Here is a 15,954-nt window from a genome sequence, read left to right on the forward strand (position 1 = left end):
ATGAATTCGAAAAATAAGTTATTTTGAATTTTAACAAACTAAACGTCACCAAAAAACATTAGGCAGAAAAATCGAAAAAACGAACTACAAACATATTAACGCCAAACATTCGGTAGAATTTATAGAATATTGTAAAATATATATATATATATATATATATATATATTTATATTTATATATGCAAATCATTACTTCATTAACATATTTAAATATTTATTAGCTTCTTTTACCATCCAGTCAAACTCGAATCCTTCTTTTTTTTTAAGGTTATAAAAAATAATATAATAAGTTAAGGTGATTTTATTTAGCACAAAAATTATTTATTCATTCATTCACCATTCATTCATCATTCATTCATTCACCATTCATTCATCATTCATTCATTCATCATTCATTCATCATTCATTCATTCACCATTCATTCATCATTCATTCATTCATCATTCATTCATCATTCATTCATTCACCATTCATTCATCATTCATTCATTCACCATTCATTTATTCATTCACTCGTTCATTCATTCATTCTATCTTTCCATCCACCTAAACATACCTCTGCCCCATTAGGGTACGTAAACAAATTTTATAGTCTATATAGGCCGTCGAAAAACACTTGAACGAAACGAAACAACTCGAATATGAATGAGTGGATAGATAGATGGACGGATGGATGGATGGATGGATGGATGGATGGATGGATAAAAAAATTATAAAATAAAAAAAAACAAATGAATGAATGGATAGGTGAATGGATGCGTGGATAAATGGGTGAATTGATGCATGTGTTGGTGGGTGAAAGAATAAATGGATGAATTAATGGATGGATGAATGAGTGAATGTAAAAATGGATGAATGACGGAAGTACATGAAAACAACCATTTGCTTTGAATAAAGGTCAGCATGCAGATAGCTAATGCACATAAAAGGCGAGAATACATAAAATGATACCAAACACGATGCTTACACGCACATACGCGCAATACATTGGGGTATTTTACATACATTTACACATGAATGTGTACATGTGTGTGTATTCACGCACATGTACGTGTGTGTATGTTTGTGTGTGTGTGTGTCTGTGTGTGTGTGTGAGAGTGTGTGTCTGTGTGTGTGTGTACGTGTGTGTATGTTTGTGTGTGTTTGTGTGTGTGTGTTTGTGTGTGAGTGTGTGAGTGAGTGTGTGTGTGTGTGCATGGTGTATTCTGATACTCCAAAATTATACGTTTTGTTAAAAGGTTGATGTAACAGTTTAAAATGAGACTGAATGTCTTACAAGAGCATAATTTTATAATCAAGGTTTAAATTCCTCAAATTTTTGATATACACTTTTTTTCAAATTAATAAATTAAATAATAAATAAACACTCGCGTCAAAGAAATTATACATAGGTACGATTTCTATGAGTCTGAAACACACGCGCACACACAAACAGACAAACACAAACCGACACAACACACAAACAGACAGTCGTTCACACAACCAGAAATATTAAACTCCTTATCTCATTGACACAATAAAACTTTTTATGATGGCCAATCCTACATATAAAAATATTTACTTTTCTAGCGCTAATAAAAAGACGTCCAAATCTCTTCATGCGGCCACTCAGTGGCAGATATTGTCGCCACCACAGCTGCAAAAACGACTGATGGATGAACAATCAAATTGATTGCTATGAAACTGACACAATGAGCCGACAAACACAAACACACACACAAACACACATACATCATACATACAAAAACGCATTATCACACACACACAAACATGCAAGCATATACATTTACACAAACTCACAAACATATACAAATAAACTCACAGAAACACATACCTTATGTAAAACATACCTGTGTGATTGACCAATTTTCAAACATTAATAAAAATATAAAGAGAACGCACATCCCTACCAACACAATCTCAAACACGCACACACAAACAAGCGCACCATCAAACACACAAGTTCGAAAATATCTTCAATCCAGCGTCACAGACAGACAGACACACAAACAGACAGACAGACAGACAGACAGATGTAAACATTTATTGTCAATAACGTGCATGGCGGCAGTAATTTATTAGGCTACTTACTTATTTATTTACTTATTTATTATCTTTTTCCTTCTTCCGGGGTCGTCTTCACGTTTTCAGGACTGACGTCATCCTTGACGTCATCATCGTCATTTCGTCGTCGTCGTCATCCTTATAATCTTTTTCATCACAATTGTTGTTTCTTCATCACCATCACTATCATCATCATCATCATCATTATCATCTTGGTCAAGCTATCATCATCATTGTCATCGTCGTCATCATCTTCATCATCATCATTATCATCCTCTGGGCCATCATCTTATTCAGGAGCAAAGTTTATGACAGTATTTATTAAATCGGTAACATCAAGAATAAAAACCACAACAAAAATGATAATCATAACAACAACAACAACTTAAGCAACAACGCTCTATAAATTTGCAACAATAATACATATACATCATTATGCAAAATAAAACGGAGGAAGTGATTTCAAAAAAAGCAAAATACAACAACGACAAATAGCAACGACAACAAACCAAAACAAACAACATCAGCAACAAAAATCAACAACATCAGCAACAAACATCACAAACAACAAACATCATCAATATCAACAACGACCTCAACAACAGCTTCCGCAACAACAAACCACATCAACAACCAACAAAAACAAAAAAATCAGCAACAAACATTATCAACAAACAACAACATACAACAAAAGCAACAAACAACAACAACACCATCAGCAACAACAACCTCGGGGAAATGTAAAAGAAGCTGATTAGATGGATTTTGATTCCAATTTATGCCCGCATATTTAGCTATTTATTGTTTCGTATTTATTGTTTTTGTTGCTGCTGCTGCTGTTGTTGTTGTTGGTATTGTTGTTTTTATTATTATTATTTTTATTGTTCTTCAATTCTAATACAATTTTATTCGCATACACACGCGGGCAATCTTTAAAATCTTCTTCATCATTATTGTCCATTCGTATTTATTATTAATATTATTATTTATATAATTATTAAGACTATCATTTTTATTTTGTCAACAAGCTGAGCCAAATATATACAAACGGATAATATATACAAACTTATAAACATAAGCACACATACAAACGGATATTATATACAAACTTATAAACATAACCACACATACAAACAAATAAAACCCAAGCGATCATACAAAGTTATGTAAACCATAATATACTATATAATATAATATATAATATATAATAATGCAATGTATGTCTATATATATGTGTTTTTACAGTCTCTAGATATGTATGTGTGTATGTATGTATGCACGTGTGTGTTTGTATGTATGTATGTATGTATGTATGTATGTATGTATGTATATATATATATATATATATATATATATATAATTTATTATGTGTGTATGCATGTGTGTATGTGCGAGTCTCTTTGTGTTTGTGTGTTTGTGTATGTGTGTGTTTGTATGAGTGTACGTGTTTACATTTATCTCTTCGTTACGGTTCATTGATTTTAAGTAACATTCAAAGTACTTATGCAATATAAAGATATAGCTAAGTACTAAACGATGTATAAGTTTACCGGAGATATGACTGAATGATGTTGATAAGTTAAAAAAAATTATTAATAAAAATATAGTTATAATATAAATAAATTACTTTTTATTAATAATGTAATTAAAATAGGTATAATCACTGATAATGATTGTTGTTGTTTAGATATCGTCATTATTGTTATTTTTATTTTATTTTTATTCATCTATCATTAGTGCGAAACGTTTATAACTATTGTTCAAAACAATAGGACGACGACCGTTTAGAAATAGATTTCAACAACAACAACAGCGACAACAACATCAACAACAACAACAACAACAGCAACAACATCAACAACAACAGCAACAACAACAACAGCAAAGTCAACAATTACCTCTGTTTAATGAAAATAAACCCCAAGTAAACCTAAGCAGGCATCAACCGTTTAACAATAAACAACAACACCAACAAATCCAGGATCGACGGATGCAATCAGCGTTTGCTCAAGAAAAAGATTTCGGCGAAATTATAAAGAAACAACAACAACGACAAAAATCACGTGATTTCCAACAGCAACAACAACAATCACGTGACTCACAACAACAACAACAATTAATACCACGTGACTCACAACAACAAATATTACGAGACTTAAAACAACAACAACAGCAACAAGAAATCCAACAATTACACCAACTACAAAATCAAAGTCCTTCAAAAAACCAGATCATTTACAACAAAAATTTTATTAATAAAAACAACATCAGCAGCAGCAACAACAACAACAACAATTACATCAACAACAAAATTACATTAACAGATAATTATCTATTCATCTCCGAGCTGACGACATCCGACACGGCTGAATACGCCTGTGAAGCTAGCAACAGCCTTTCAACTGCAGTCAAGAAATTTAAAGTTTTCATCGAAGGTGATTGACTGTTGTTGATGTTGTTGTTGATGCTGTTGTAATGTTGTTGTTGATGATGATGTTGTTGTTTTTGCTGCTGTTGTTGATGTTGCAGCTGTTTTAGTTGTTGTTATGGTGTTATGTTGTTATTGGAAAATAATGACGACGACGATGACGACAAAACTGATGAGGATAAAATGGTGATAATGACGATGATGATGATGACGACGATGATGATGATGACGATTACAAAGATGATGATGACGACATAGGCGTCGATGACAAATGGATGAATAAATGGATGAACTGAATGATAAATGAACAAAAAATTATATAGAGGAAGGAATGAATGAACGATGAATTCGGTAGAAAAAATGACTAAAAAACAAAAGTGACAAAAAAAACGAAAACGACAAAGAAACAAAAATTATCAAAGAAAGAATGAAAGAATGAATGAACGAACAAACGAACGAACGAATGAACGAAAGAATGAAAGAATCCCGAATGAATGATGAATTGGAATACCAATTCATACCATTCCTCATATACAAGCCTGCGACGTATTTATGTATTTTAAGGTATTTTTACGTCTATATACAATCTGGTATTTTTTTCAATTTTTCGCGGCCCCTCCATGAATCTTTCAAGCGTTTCATTATTATATATAAATATGATATATATAAATTAAATCTACATAGCTAAACTTATACACGTACATATATTGCATATTGATTCCACTGCATTCAATCATACATCTTCAGTTCAATTTTCAATTCAAGGATGAGTTTATACAGCAAAAAAAAGATGCTAAACATCAGAGGTCATACATCTTAATATATTTTATATATATAACATATATATATAACATATATATATATATATACATTATATATACATATACATGTATACATTGTTCATGTTATAATGTTACTATATAACATATATAGTAAAAGGTACATGGCAAAAGACCACAAGTATGTATGTATAATGAATGAATAAATATCTATGTGTGAGTTTATGTATGCATGTTTGTTTGATTATTTGTTCGTATGTATGTGTGTGGTGTCTGTATGCGTGTGTGTGTGTGGTGTGTGTCAGTGTGTGTCAGTGTGTGTGCGTCTGCTTGCTCGAGTTTATGTATGTATGCATAAAGATGGTCACCTATGGTTTACGATATTAAACGGTTATTTTCATTATTCTATCATTTTTATTACTGCCTCTCTAGAAGTTTTTTCACCAACTTTTTTTCATTTTTTTCGTCTTCATTTTTCGTTTTTTCTCTCTTTCAATCTTATACATCAGTGTCACCTCGAAGCGAGGTTCTTTGTGAAGGTAAATGCATTGTATTTGCGTGCCTGTGTTTATGTATCTTTGTATCTTCTCGTTTGTATGTTTGTTTTGTATGTTTTTATACGCAATTGTATGTTTGTATATGCGTTTGTATGTATGTCATTCCTTCTGTCCGTATCTGTAAGTAAATATCTTCTAAATTTGGCTATGTACGATGTATGCATGACTAGCAGAAAAAGACAATGTATGTATGTATATACAATGTATGTATATATACAATGTATGTATTTATATACAATGTATGAATGTATATACAATTTATTTTATTATTGTAATTATTCAATAAAAACAACAACAACAACAAAGACAATACAACAACAACGAAAAAAAAAGCAACAAAATTAAAATGACGTCAGAGACTCAAGATCAAAATTTTAAATATTTTATTGCAATTCATTTTTATAAATTTTATTTCTCAATACGTCTGCCACGATGTAATTGATCCTACCTGTGAAGACTTTTAAAAATTTTATAATTTCTTTCCTTAAGGGTCGTGAACTTTGTCAACTTTTTAGGAAAAGCTCACCCATACTTGCCTAATTTTGAGGTCAAGGGGTGCCTTCCTACACAGAGGATGATCTCTTTTTATTGGGAAAGTCCCAAGTCAACCAGTTAAATTTGGTTCTGTCAACGTCATCATACTATAATATAACTAAATGATAATAATAATAATTAAATAATAATTAAATAATAATAATAGAAAAAATTAAACATTAACAATAGGAATGATAATAATTAAGTAATAACAATAATAATAAGAATAATATATATATAAACAACAACAACATCAGCAGTAGCAGACTGCATAAATAAAAATTAACCAGATAAATGTTTGTCAGGTAGCATAAATAAAGAGGCTCAAGATGCTGTGATTAAATCTTCACACTCACACACACACACACACACACACACACACAAACACACACATACACACACACACACACACACACATATATATATATATATATATATATATATATATATATATATATAGACACGCGCACATACACAAACACATTATCACATATGCACTTAAATAAACAAACATACACACATACAAACCTCCACTCACTCACACACATAAATATGTGTACATATTTATACGTACTCAAACATATTTACACACACACACACACAAACAAACATTCACACACACACATACATATAGCAATGCAATGTTTCACACAATAAAGTGTATCCACTTTTCTTTATGTTGGTTTTTGCTCGTCTGTTTGTTTATGTCTATTCTTTGACACTGTTTGTATATATATATATATATACATATATATATATATATATATATATATACATACATATTTATATATACACAAACATATATATATATATTAATATATATAACATATATAGGTTATATAATGATGTTCTTTACAAAATGTTTTTTTTTGGTAGACGTGTGACTATTTATCATTATCATTATTATCATCATTATTATTATTATCATTATTATTATTATTATTATTATTACTACTACTACTATTTCATTTATTTTTTGTTAATAATAACGTTATATACAATATCCCATCTTGAGTTACAGATTTTCGAAATGAGGAAGAAAACATAAACGCCGAAACAAACACAGCAACGACGAACACAGCAGCAACGACAAACACGGCAGCAACGACAAACACGGCAGCAACGAACGCAGCAACGCCAGCCACCCCTTTCCACAACGTTACAGTCCTCGAGGGCAGCACCCTCCGCCTCAACTGCCATTCCACAGGTCACCTCCACAATTTGACCTTCACCTGGTTTCATGACAACGATGACGTCACACAACTTCCGGAGTTTTCTGGTAGAAACAAAATGGCGGAGGTTTTCGCTAACGGAAGTTTGGTTTTGAGAGAGATATGGAGGAATAGTGGGGGGTGGTTCAGATGCGCGGCTGTTGATGAGGACGGTGTGATGTTGATGCATAGTCCGACTGCTTTCGTAGATGTCTTGTGTTAGTTTGTGTTAATGTGTGTGCGTGTGTGTACGTATGTCTGCGTGCGCGTGCGTATGTGTGCGTGTGCATGTGTGCGTGTTTGTGTGTGTGGGTGTTTTTGATTGCGTATGTTTGTATTTTTATTTTTATGAGACCAACAAATTTTTCAATATAAAAACGCCACATTGCAATATTCTCAACTATTCTTTTATTTATTTCATGGACTAGGTCAACATATATTTAGTATTTTTTTTTACTAAAAACACACTCCAACAACCCCAAAAGCACCATTATTTACATACAAATAAAAAATACGTTTTTTTAAAATCACAATTATTGAATTTCTACAACAGACCTTCCAGCTGTTAGCAACCCCCTGCCCAAAGACACCTGGATGACCAGGGGTGTCAAGATCCAGATGATTCCGTGTCCAGTTTATGGCAATCCCGAAGTTCAACGAGTTGTTTGGTACAAAAATGGCGCAAAAATTCACCCCCTAAATTATTATAGCTTTCGATTCAATAGTGATAATAACGATGTTGGCGAAGGGACGTTTGATGGTTATGAAAATTATTTCAAAAGTTACTATCAACAAGACAAACATCAACAAAAACATTATTCGCAACCACAACAACAAACACAACACCATCAACAAACTCTGCCACGAGGTTTTAGTTTTAACTTTCGTTCAGTTTCGAATCTGTTAAATAGTGTTGCTCAAATACACAAGCACAACAACAACAACAACAACGTCTCAAACAAAACTCAAAGACAACAACATCGGCGTTATCCTGCTCGTAGACAACAACAACAACAACAACAACATCACTACCAACAACATCTGCATCATCAACAACCAAATCAAAAAGAACAACAACAGCAACAACAACAACAGCCTGTACAACGTCCAAGAATGTACATCAGTTTAGACCATAGTTTAGCATTCAACCTTGTGATTTCGGAAGATGAGGGTTCTTATTCCTGCACCCCTTACTCGAGCATCGGGGCTGGCAAGCAATCGACCACCACCACACTTCATGTCGTTGGTTTGTGGGTGTCGGTGTTGTTTACGGTGACGTCATTTTGCTGTTGATGGTGTTGGTGACATCAGTTTTTGTTGATGGTGACGTCATTTTGTTGCTGGTGGTGATGGTGACGTCATTGTTTGAGTTGGTGGTGGAGGTGTTATTTTTATGAACTCATCTGTTGCAAACGGTTGTAACGTGTGAGTGAGTCGGAAATTCATCATAGCAAAGAATGAATTAGTGTTTATTTTGCAGACAGCATTTGGCGCCCCTAGTTACCCGGTGCCCTCGGGACCTCAGGCCCCCATCCAAGGCCATCGCTGGCAACCCCAACACGATTTTTAAATTTCTACTTCAACGCTGGGCATTTTTTGCTCCCATCTGTCTTGTTTACGTAATATTTTTGGGTTACTTTTTTGTTTGGGTTAATTTTTGGGTTATTCTTTTACTTCTAGAATTATTTCTTGGATCATTTTCCAAGTGCTGGCGAACAAGGTGATTATTTTTCCATGGACAATTTTTCTATAATTAAAGGACGGAAACCACTAATGATACATCAAACGAAGTTTCCTTTCAATGTTTGCTAAGAAATTGTTTAGAGAATTTAAAAAATGAAATAAATTTTAAACAATGAAAAAAATTATGCGCACACTGTAAAGAATGAATTAACGAACGAACGAACGAACGAACGAACGAACGAAAGAACGAATGAAGGAATGATCGAATGAAGAATGTTGTAAAATGTCATATAAAAAACTTTGGTGACGAGATGGTACTAATAAAAAATAACAATAATAAAAAACACTATTCTAAAAGAAGCAAATAACAGCGAGCCGGTTTAAAACGAGATTCAATATTCATAAAGTATGAAATCCCTAGCAAAAAACCTATCAGTTTTTCAATACATCTTCTGAGACAAATCCATTTTTTATTACATTCATTCGTTCGCCTTTTCATTCATTCGTTCGTTTATTCATTTTTGCTTTTATTCATTCATTTACTTATTCACATCAATCCATCTATCCTTTCATTTATTTATCCAGACTCATCCATCCATTATTATAACATTCATCTGGCTATTCATTCATCCATATATAAGTATATCCATCTATATATCTATCTATATATCTATACATCGATATATCCATCGATAAACATCTATCTATTTTTTAACTATCCATCCTTTTATATATCTATCTTTTCACTAATCCATCCAGCCATCAATTTTTTTAACTATCCTTTCACCCATCTATGTATCCTTCCATCCATCTATCAATCTATCAATGATCCTTATATTCTTACGAACTAATTTATTGATTCCTTTAGTTTGTTCTCTTTATTTGTTCAATGCTACGTTATCGTTCCTTTGTTGGTTTATTAGGCTATACATATTCTTGGATTGTTTGCACAATTTTTCATTCATTTATTTTCACTTGCAATCATTCATTCATTCATTCATTTATTTATTCGTTCGTTTGTTTGTTCTTTCATTCATTCATTTATTCATTCTTTTATTCGTTTATTCGTTCATTCATTCATTCATTCATTTTTCATTTATTTATTTGTTCATTTTTTCGTCCATTCATCTATTAGTCGACAGTTCATCTTTTGTTAATTTACTAAAGTAAATATTGTTTCTTCGTCGAGTCATTTCCGTCTTCTTGCACGGGCATAACTTTCATTACTTATTTTGAATAGTTTGGTTGAAAATTCTCATAAATTTGTTTAGTATTTTCAATCATTCATTTACACATTTATTCATCTTTCCATCCATTCATTCATTCGTTTTTCTTTCAAACGTTCAACCATTCACCTACTTATTCATTTTGTTTCCATACATCCAATCCTTCATACATGTATTCGTTTATTTTTTTTACCATCTATCCATCAATTTGAGAATTTCTTCATTCTTTCATTCATCCATTCTTCCATCCATTCAACCATCCATCTTTGTTTGATGACGTCACACGCTTCCCTTCTTTCATTCTCATCCCGCGAATTTAAATGTCGCATCGCTCTATTCTGACTGACGTAAGAGTGTGTGCGTGTGTGTGTTTGTCTGTATCTGTGCGTGTGTGTGCGTGTGTGTGCGTGTGTGTGTGTTTGTCTATGTATATGTATATATGTTTCAACATTTTTGTCTTTTCTTTTGTTCTAGCTGATAAGTTTCAACATATTTCAAAAGACCAAACATTTGGAATAAAGCAACTCCGTTAAGATATTTTGCAGTTGAGATAAAATTAATTAAATTAAAAAATAAAATAATAATAACAAATATTACCAAAGATCCTCCATACATCAAGAAGCAACTTCCGCTCTACACGCATTTCAACTCGGGACTGTCGTTTGCTAATCTGAATTGTGAAGTGGAAAGCCAATTGAAACCTGTGCATGTAACATGGATTAAGGTTGGTTGGTTGGTTGGTCGGTCGGTCGGTCGGTCGGTCGGTTGGTTGGTTGGTTAGATGGTTGGTTGGTTGGTTGGTTGGGTTGGTTGGTTGGTTGGTCGGTTGGTCGGTCGGTCGGTCGGTCGGTTGGTTGGTTGGTTAGATGGTTGGATGGTTGGTTGGATAGATGGTTGGATGGTTGGTGGCTGGTGGTTTATTTAGTTGGTCGGTAAGTTTTTTCAAATATCTACAAAATTTTAAAACCATAAGGAGCTTTTGTTAACTAGAACAGCAACACAGCAAAAACACAACTACTAATACAACAGCCAACTACTAAAACAGCTACCACTACAACTGCTGTCACTACAACTGCCACCACTACAACTAATACAACAACAATCATAGCACCGACAACAATGAAGAATAATAACAATCGGATAATTACCATAAATAAAGAAAAGCTAGCACAAAGCGTAAATGCATTGTGAACAGCAACGGACTATTGGTCCCGATTTAAACAATTAGGAATGTGGCCAGTTTGGCTCAGCAACAACAACAACTAATCAACCAAAACACAAACAAAAAACAACAACCCCATAGACAACAACAACAGCAACATAGACAACAATAACATAGACAACAACATAGACAACAACAACATAGACAACAACAACATAGACAACAACAACATAGACAACAACAACATAGACAACAACAGCATAGACAACAACATAGACAACAACAACATAGACAACAACAACATAGACGACAACAACATAGACGACAACAACATAGACAACAACAACATAGACAACAACAACATAGACAACAACAACATAGACAACAACAACATAGACAACAACAACATGGACAACAACAACATAGACAACAACATAGACAACAACAACAAAGACAACAACAACATAGACAACAACAATATAGACAACAACAACATAGACAATAACAACATAGACAACAACAACATAAACAACAACATAAAAAACAACATAGAGATAACAACAATATAAACATTGTAAACAACAGCCTAAAGAAATCACAATATAAAAACAACAAACACAAACAAAACATTAACATATAACGAAGCTAAATCGATATAAACAAACACCAACATGACATAAACAACAAAGACAATACAATCTACGTCACCATTTTGTGTATCATTTATATAGCGCTTTATTAGAAGACAAAATTTATCAATGAGACATTGAGTTATAATTTTCCAATGCGTAAGCCAATATTAATCAGTTAGTCATATCGGAAAGGGATTTATAGCAATAAATTTCAAACAATTATATTCGCTTCTAATCTTATTATTATTTATATTATTTGTTATTTAATAAATGATTGTAGATACGTTCGTGTGTGTGTGCGTGTTGTGTGCGTGCGTATGTGTGTGTGTGTGTGTATGTGTATTAATACCCTTAGTATTTGCATTATATTAATCACAAAGGCCAAGTCACCGTCGTTATTATTATCGTTAACACCGCACCAAATACATTATAGACATCATCATCATCATCATTAACCAGCCTATCGCCATCATTATCAGCATCATATCTTCATCGTCGTCGTCTGCATCACTTTATTCATCTCACACACACACCACACACAAACACGCGCACACATCATCTTTAATCTTATCACCAACATCATTAATTTTATCATCATTATCTTCCAGGCACACACGGACACCATTATTTATACATATCATCATTATCAACATTGGCATTTATATTCTGTTATTCATTCTTTATATTCATTTATCATCATAATTCACCGCCATCATCATCATCATCATCATCATCATCATTATGATCATCATCGTCATTGTTATCAGGAGCGCTATCAACCACAAAAACTGGAAAGTCATCAATATCATCTCGCACAAGCGAAAGACTCTTTAACACATCACATTCTTTTTATCTTCCCTCTCTCTCTCTCTCTCTCTCTCTCTCTCTCTCTCTACACTCTCTCTCTCTCCCTTGCATTCATCACATATACACAGCACTCATTCATTCATTCGTTCGTTCGTTCATTGGTTCATTCGTTCGTTTGTTCGTTCGTTCATTTACTCGTTAACAGTTTGTAATAATTACATTTTCACCATTTTTCGAATTTTTTAAAATAACGTCCATTGATTTTTAAGATGGAAAATCACGTGACGAGAACGATTCAAAATGGCAGCGCCGGTGGAACATTAACCTTGAGAAATGTCAGCCACTTGAACGAAGGTCAATACGTCTGCATGGTCGACACGCCCCAAGGTCGTCTGTTGACCTTCACCAACCTGATTGTGGAAAGTTAGTAATTATAACTATAATAATAATATTATTATTATTATTAATATAATTAACAACCTTGAAAGGGTGTTGTGGCTGCTGTGAAAATCAATTTCTTTTGAATTTTTTCATTACACTTAACTTAAAATTGATCCAACCCAATCATCTGACCACCGCGTATACACATTCACATTTCAGCAGCTCAATCTCGAGGACCGTCTGACGTCAGAGTGGTCGCTTCATCGACTTCTGCCGTTATTTTTTGGAGGCCGGCTTATAATGCCGGACGAGAAATACACTACACTATTTGGTTTGTGACAAGTGCATTGGTGACATTGTATAGCTGCTTGCTTTTTTGGTATTGCTGATAATTATCATAACTTTCATAATCATAAATGATATCTTCGTCATCTTCACCACAGATGATTTCTTCACCATTAATGATGAAGATGTCATCGGCGCCATCTTCTTTGTAGATCTTATTGATATTCTTACCACATTTAAAAGTTCTCTCGTGAATAAATAAAAAAAACAACATGGCGTGTGTTTATTTCATACAGGTTCAAAAAGATAAGAACGAAACAATTGAAAGATTACAACAAAGATGACGTAATCTATGACGATGATAATGACGTCATGAACGATGAGGAGAATGATGATGGCGTCATGAATGAGGATGACGAGGACGACGATGATGACGTCGTGAAGGATGGCGATGACGTCACACATAACGACGACGACGATGATGACGAGTCGTCGCTTCAGAAGCAACTTGTTCAACATCGCGAAACATCAACAACAAAGATTCGAAACTCCCACTCGCGTCATCAGCAGAACCAACAAAGATATCATCAAAAACAACAACGTCAACAACAACGTCAACAACAACTACTACTACAGCAACTACCACTACAACAACAACTACCTCTACAACAACAAAAACAACAACTAACATTACTACAGCAACTACCACTACAACAACAACTACCACTACAACAACAAAACAAAAACCGACAGAAACACGCAAAACGATCCTCTCTACATAAACAACAACATCACCATCAACCCCAAAAACATCATCATCATCGACACCACCAACAACCCAGAATCATCATCATCATCAGCGCCAACTACAACATCATCATCATCACCTGCAACAGGCTGATGATGATACAGTGGCTCAAAACGATGCAAATTACTCTAGTGAGAAATGCGATGATGTTAAAAGTGATAATGATGACGATGATGACGATGGTGATGGTGATGTTGATGGTGATGACAATGATGACGATGCTGATGATGATGTTGATAGTGATGACGATGATAATGGTGATGATGATGATGATGTTGATGATGATGATGGTGATTATTATGATGATGAAATTGCAGATAATGATGATGATATTAATAATAATGATAATGATTAAATTGCAGATAATGATTATGGCGATGACGACGAAGAGATAAATTATTCATCTAATGATGATGGTAGCGATTACAGAGATGACTTTTCTAATGAAAATGACGTCATAAATAATGGTAATGATGATGACGATGATGGCGATGATGATTATTATTATCATCATGAGTATTACCATACTGGAAACGGCAGAAATACCACACATCAAAACGTTGATTATGATCAGGACGACGACGTTGATGAAGATGATGATGATTATGACGCTCTAGAAGTAACAGCAGCAGCTACAACAACAACAACAACAACATCGCCGTCTAGAGATGAAAAACAGATTGATAGCCTAAAAAATGATGATGACGACGACGCCGATGATGATGATGATGATGAGGATGATGAGGAGAAGGAAAGTGATAATAGATCAAACAATGCACCCATGAAAGGTACTAAAAGCTGGGAAAAACGCAGAATTATTAAAGACAACGCTGGCGATGATGACGATGATAGTAGTGATGATTACACTGATGCAAGAGATGATGATGATGATGATGATGATGGTGGTGATCATGATGATGATAATGATGATGATGATGATGATGATGATGATAATAGTGATGATGATAATGATGATGATGGTGATTGTTGTGGTGATGCTGGTGATGATGACTACACAAATGCAAGAGATGGGGGTGAGAATGATGATGCTGACGAAAGTCATGATGATGACAAAACTAATGGCAATGTTAAAGGAAATGATAAAGACAAAGAAGATGATGACAATGACGATGATGATGACGTCACCGACAACTGGATTGTCGTTCAAGTGCCTAAAGTTTACTCCATGTCTTCCTCATCAACCTCACCACCATCATCATCACCGTCAGTCTCTTCTTCACCATCATCATCCCCGTCACCACCATCAACGCAGTTATCACTGACACCTATAACTTCGCCAAAGAAGTCAACATTATCATCATCGTCGTCGTCATCATCATCGTCATCATCGTCATCGTCATCCACATCACATACTTCACAACTATCGTCTGCATTAGTG

The 15,954-nt window shown here is 33.8% G+C and overlaps 1 protein-coding gene across 1 annotated transcript in view; it reads left to right on the forward strand.

Annotated features, from left to right (window-relative positions):
* Positions 1 to 13,350: 13,350 nt before the first annotated feature.
* The window catches only part of HELRODRAFT_166563 (hypothetical protein), a gene marked incomplete at both ends in the record, with an annotated part of 14,345 nt that continues 11,741 nt past the window's right edge, over positions 13,351 to 15,954 (forward strand). Inside the window, 3 exons of the mRNA XM_009011798.1 lie at positions 13,351 to 13,504; positions 13,682 to 13,793; positions 15,785 to 15,860. Of these exons, the coding sequence (XP_009010046.1) occupies positions 13,351 to 13,504; positions 13,682 to 13,793; positions 15,785 to 15,860 (342 nt within the window). The remainder of the gene's footprint in view (positions 13,505 to 13,681; positions 13,794 to 15,784; positions 15,861 to 15,954) is intronic.

Source organism: Helobdella robusta, assembly GCF_000326865.2.
Source record: "Helobdella robusta unplaced genomic scaffold HELROscaffold_10, whole genome shotgun sequence".
NCBI classification, from domain to species: Eukaryota; Metazoa; Annelida; class Clitellata; order Rhynchobdellida; family Glossiphoniidae; genus Helobdella; species Helobdella robusta.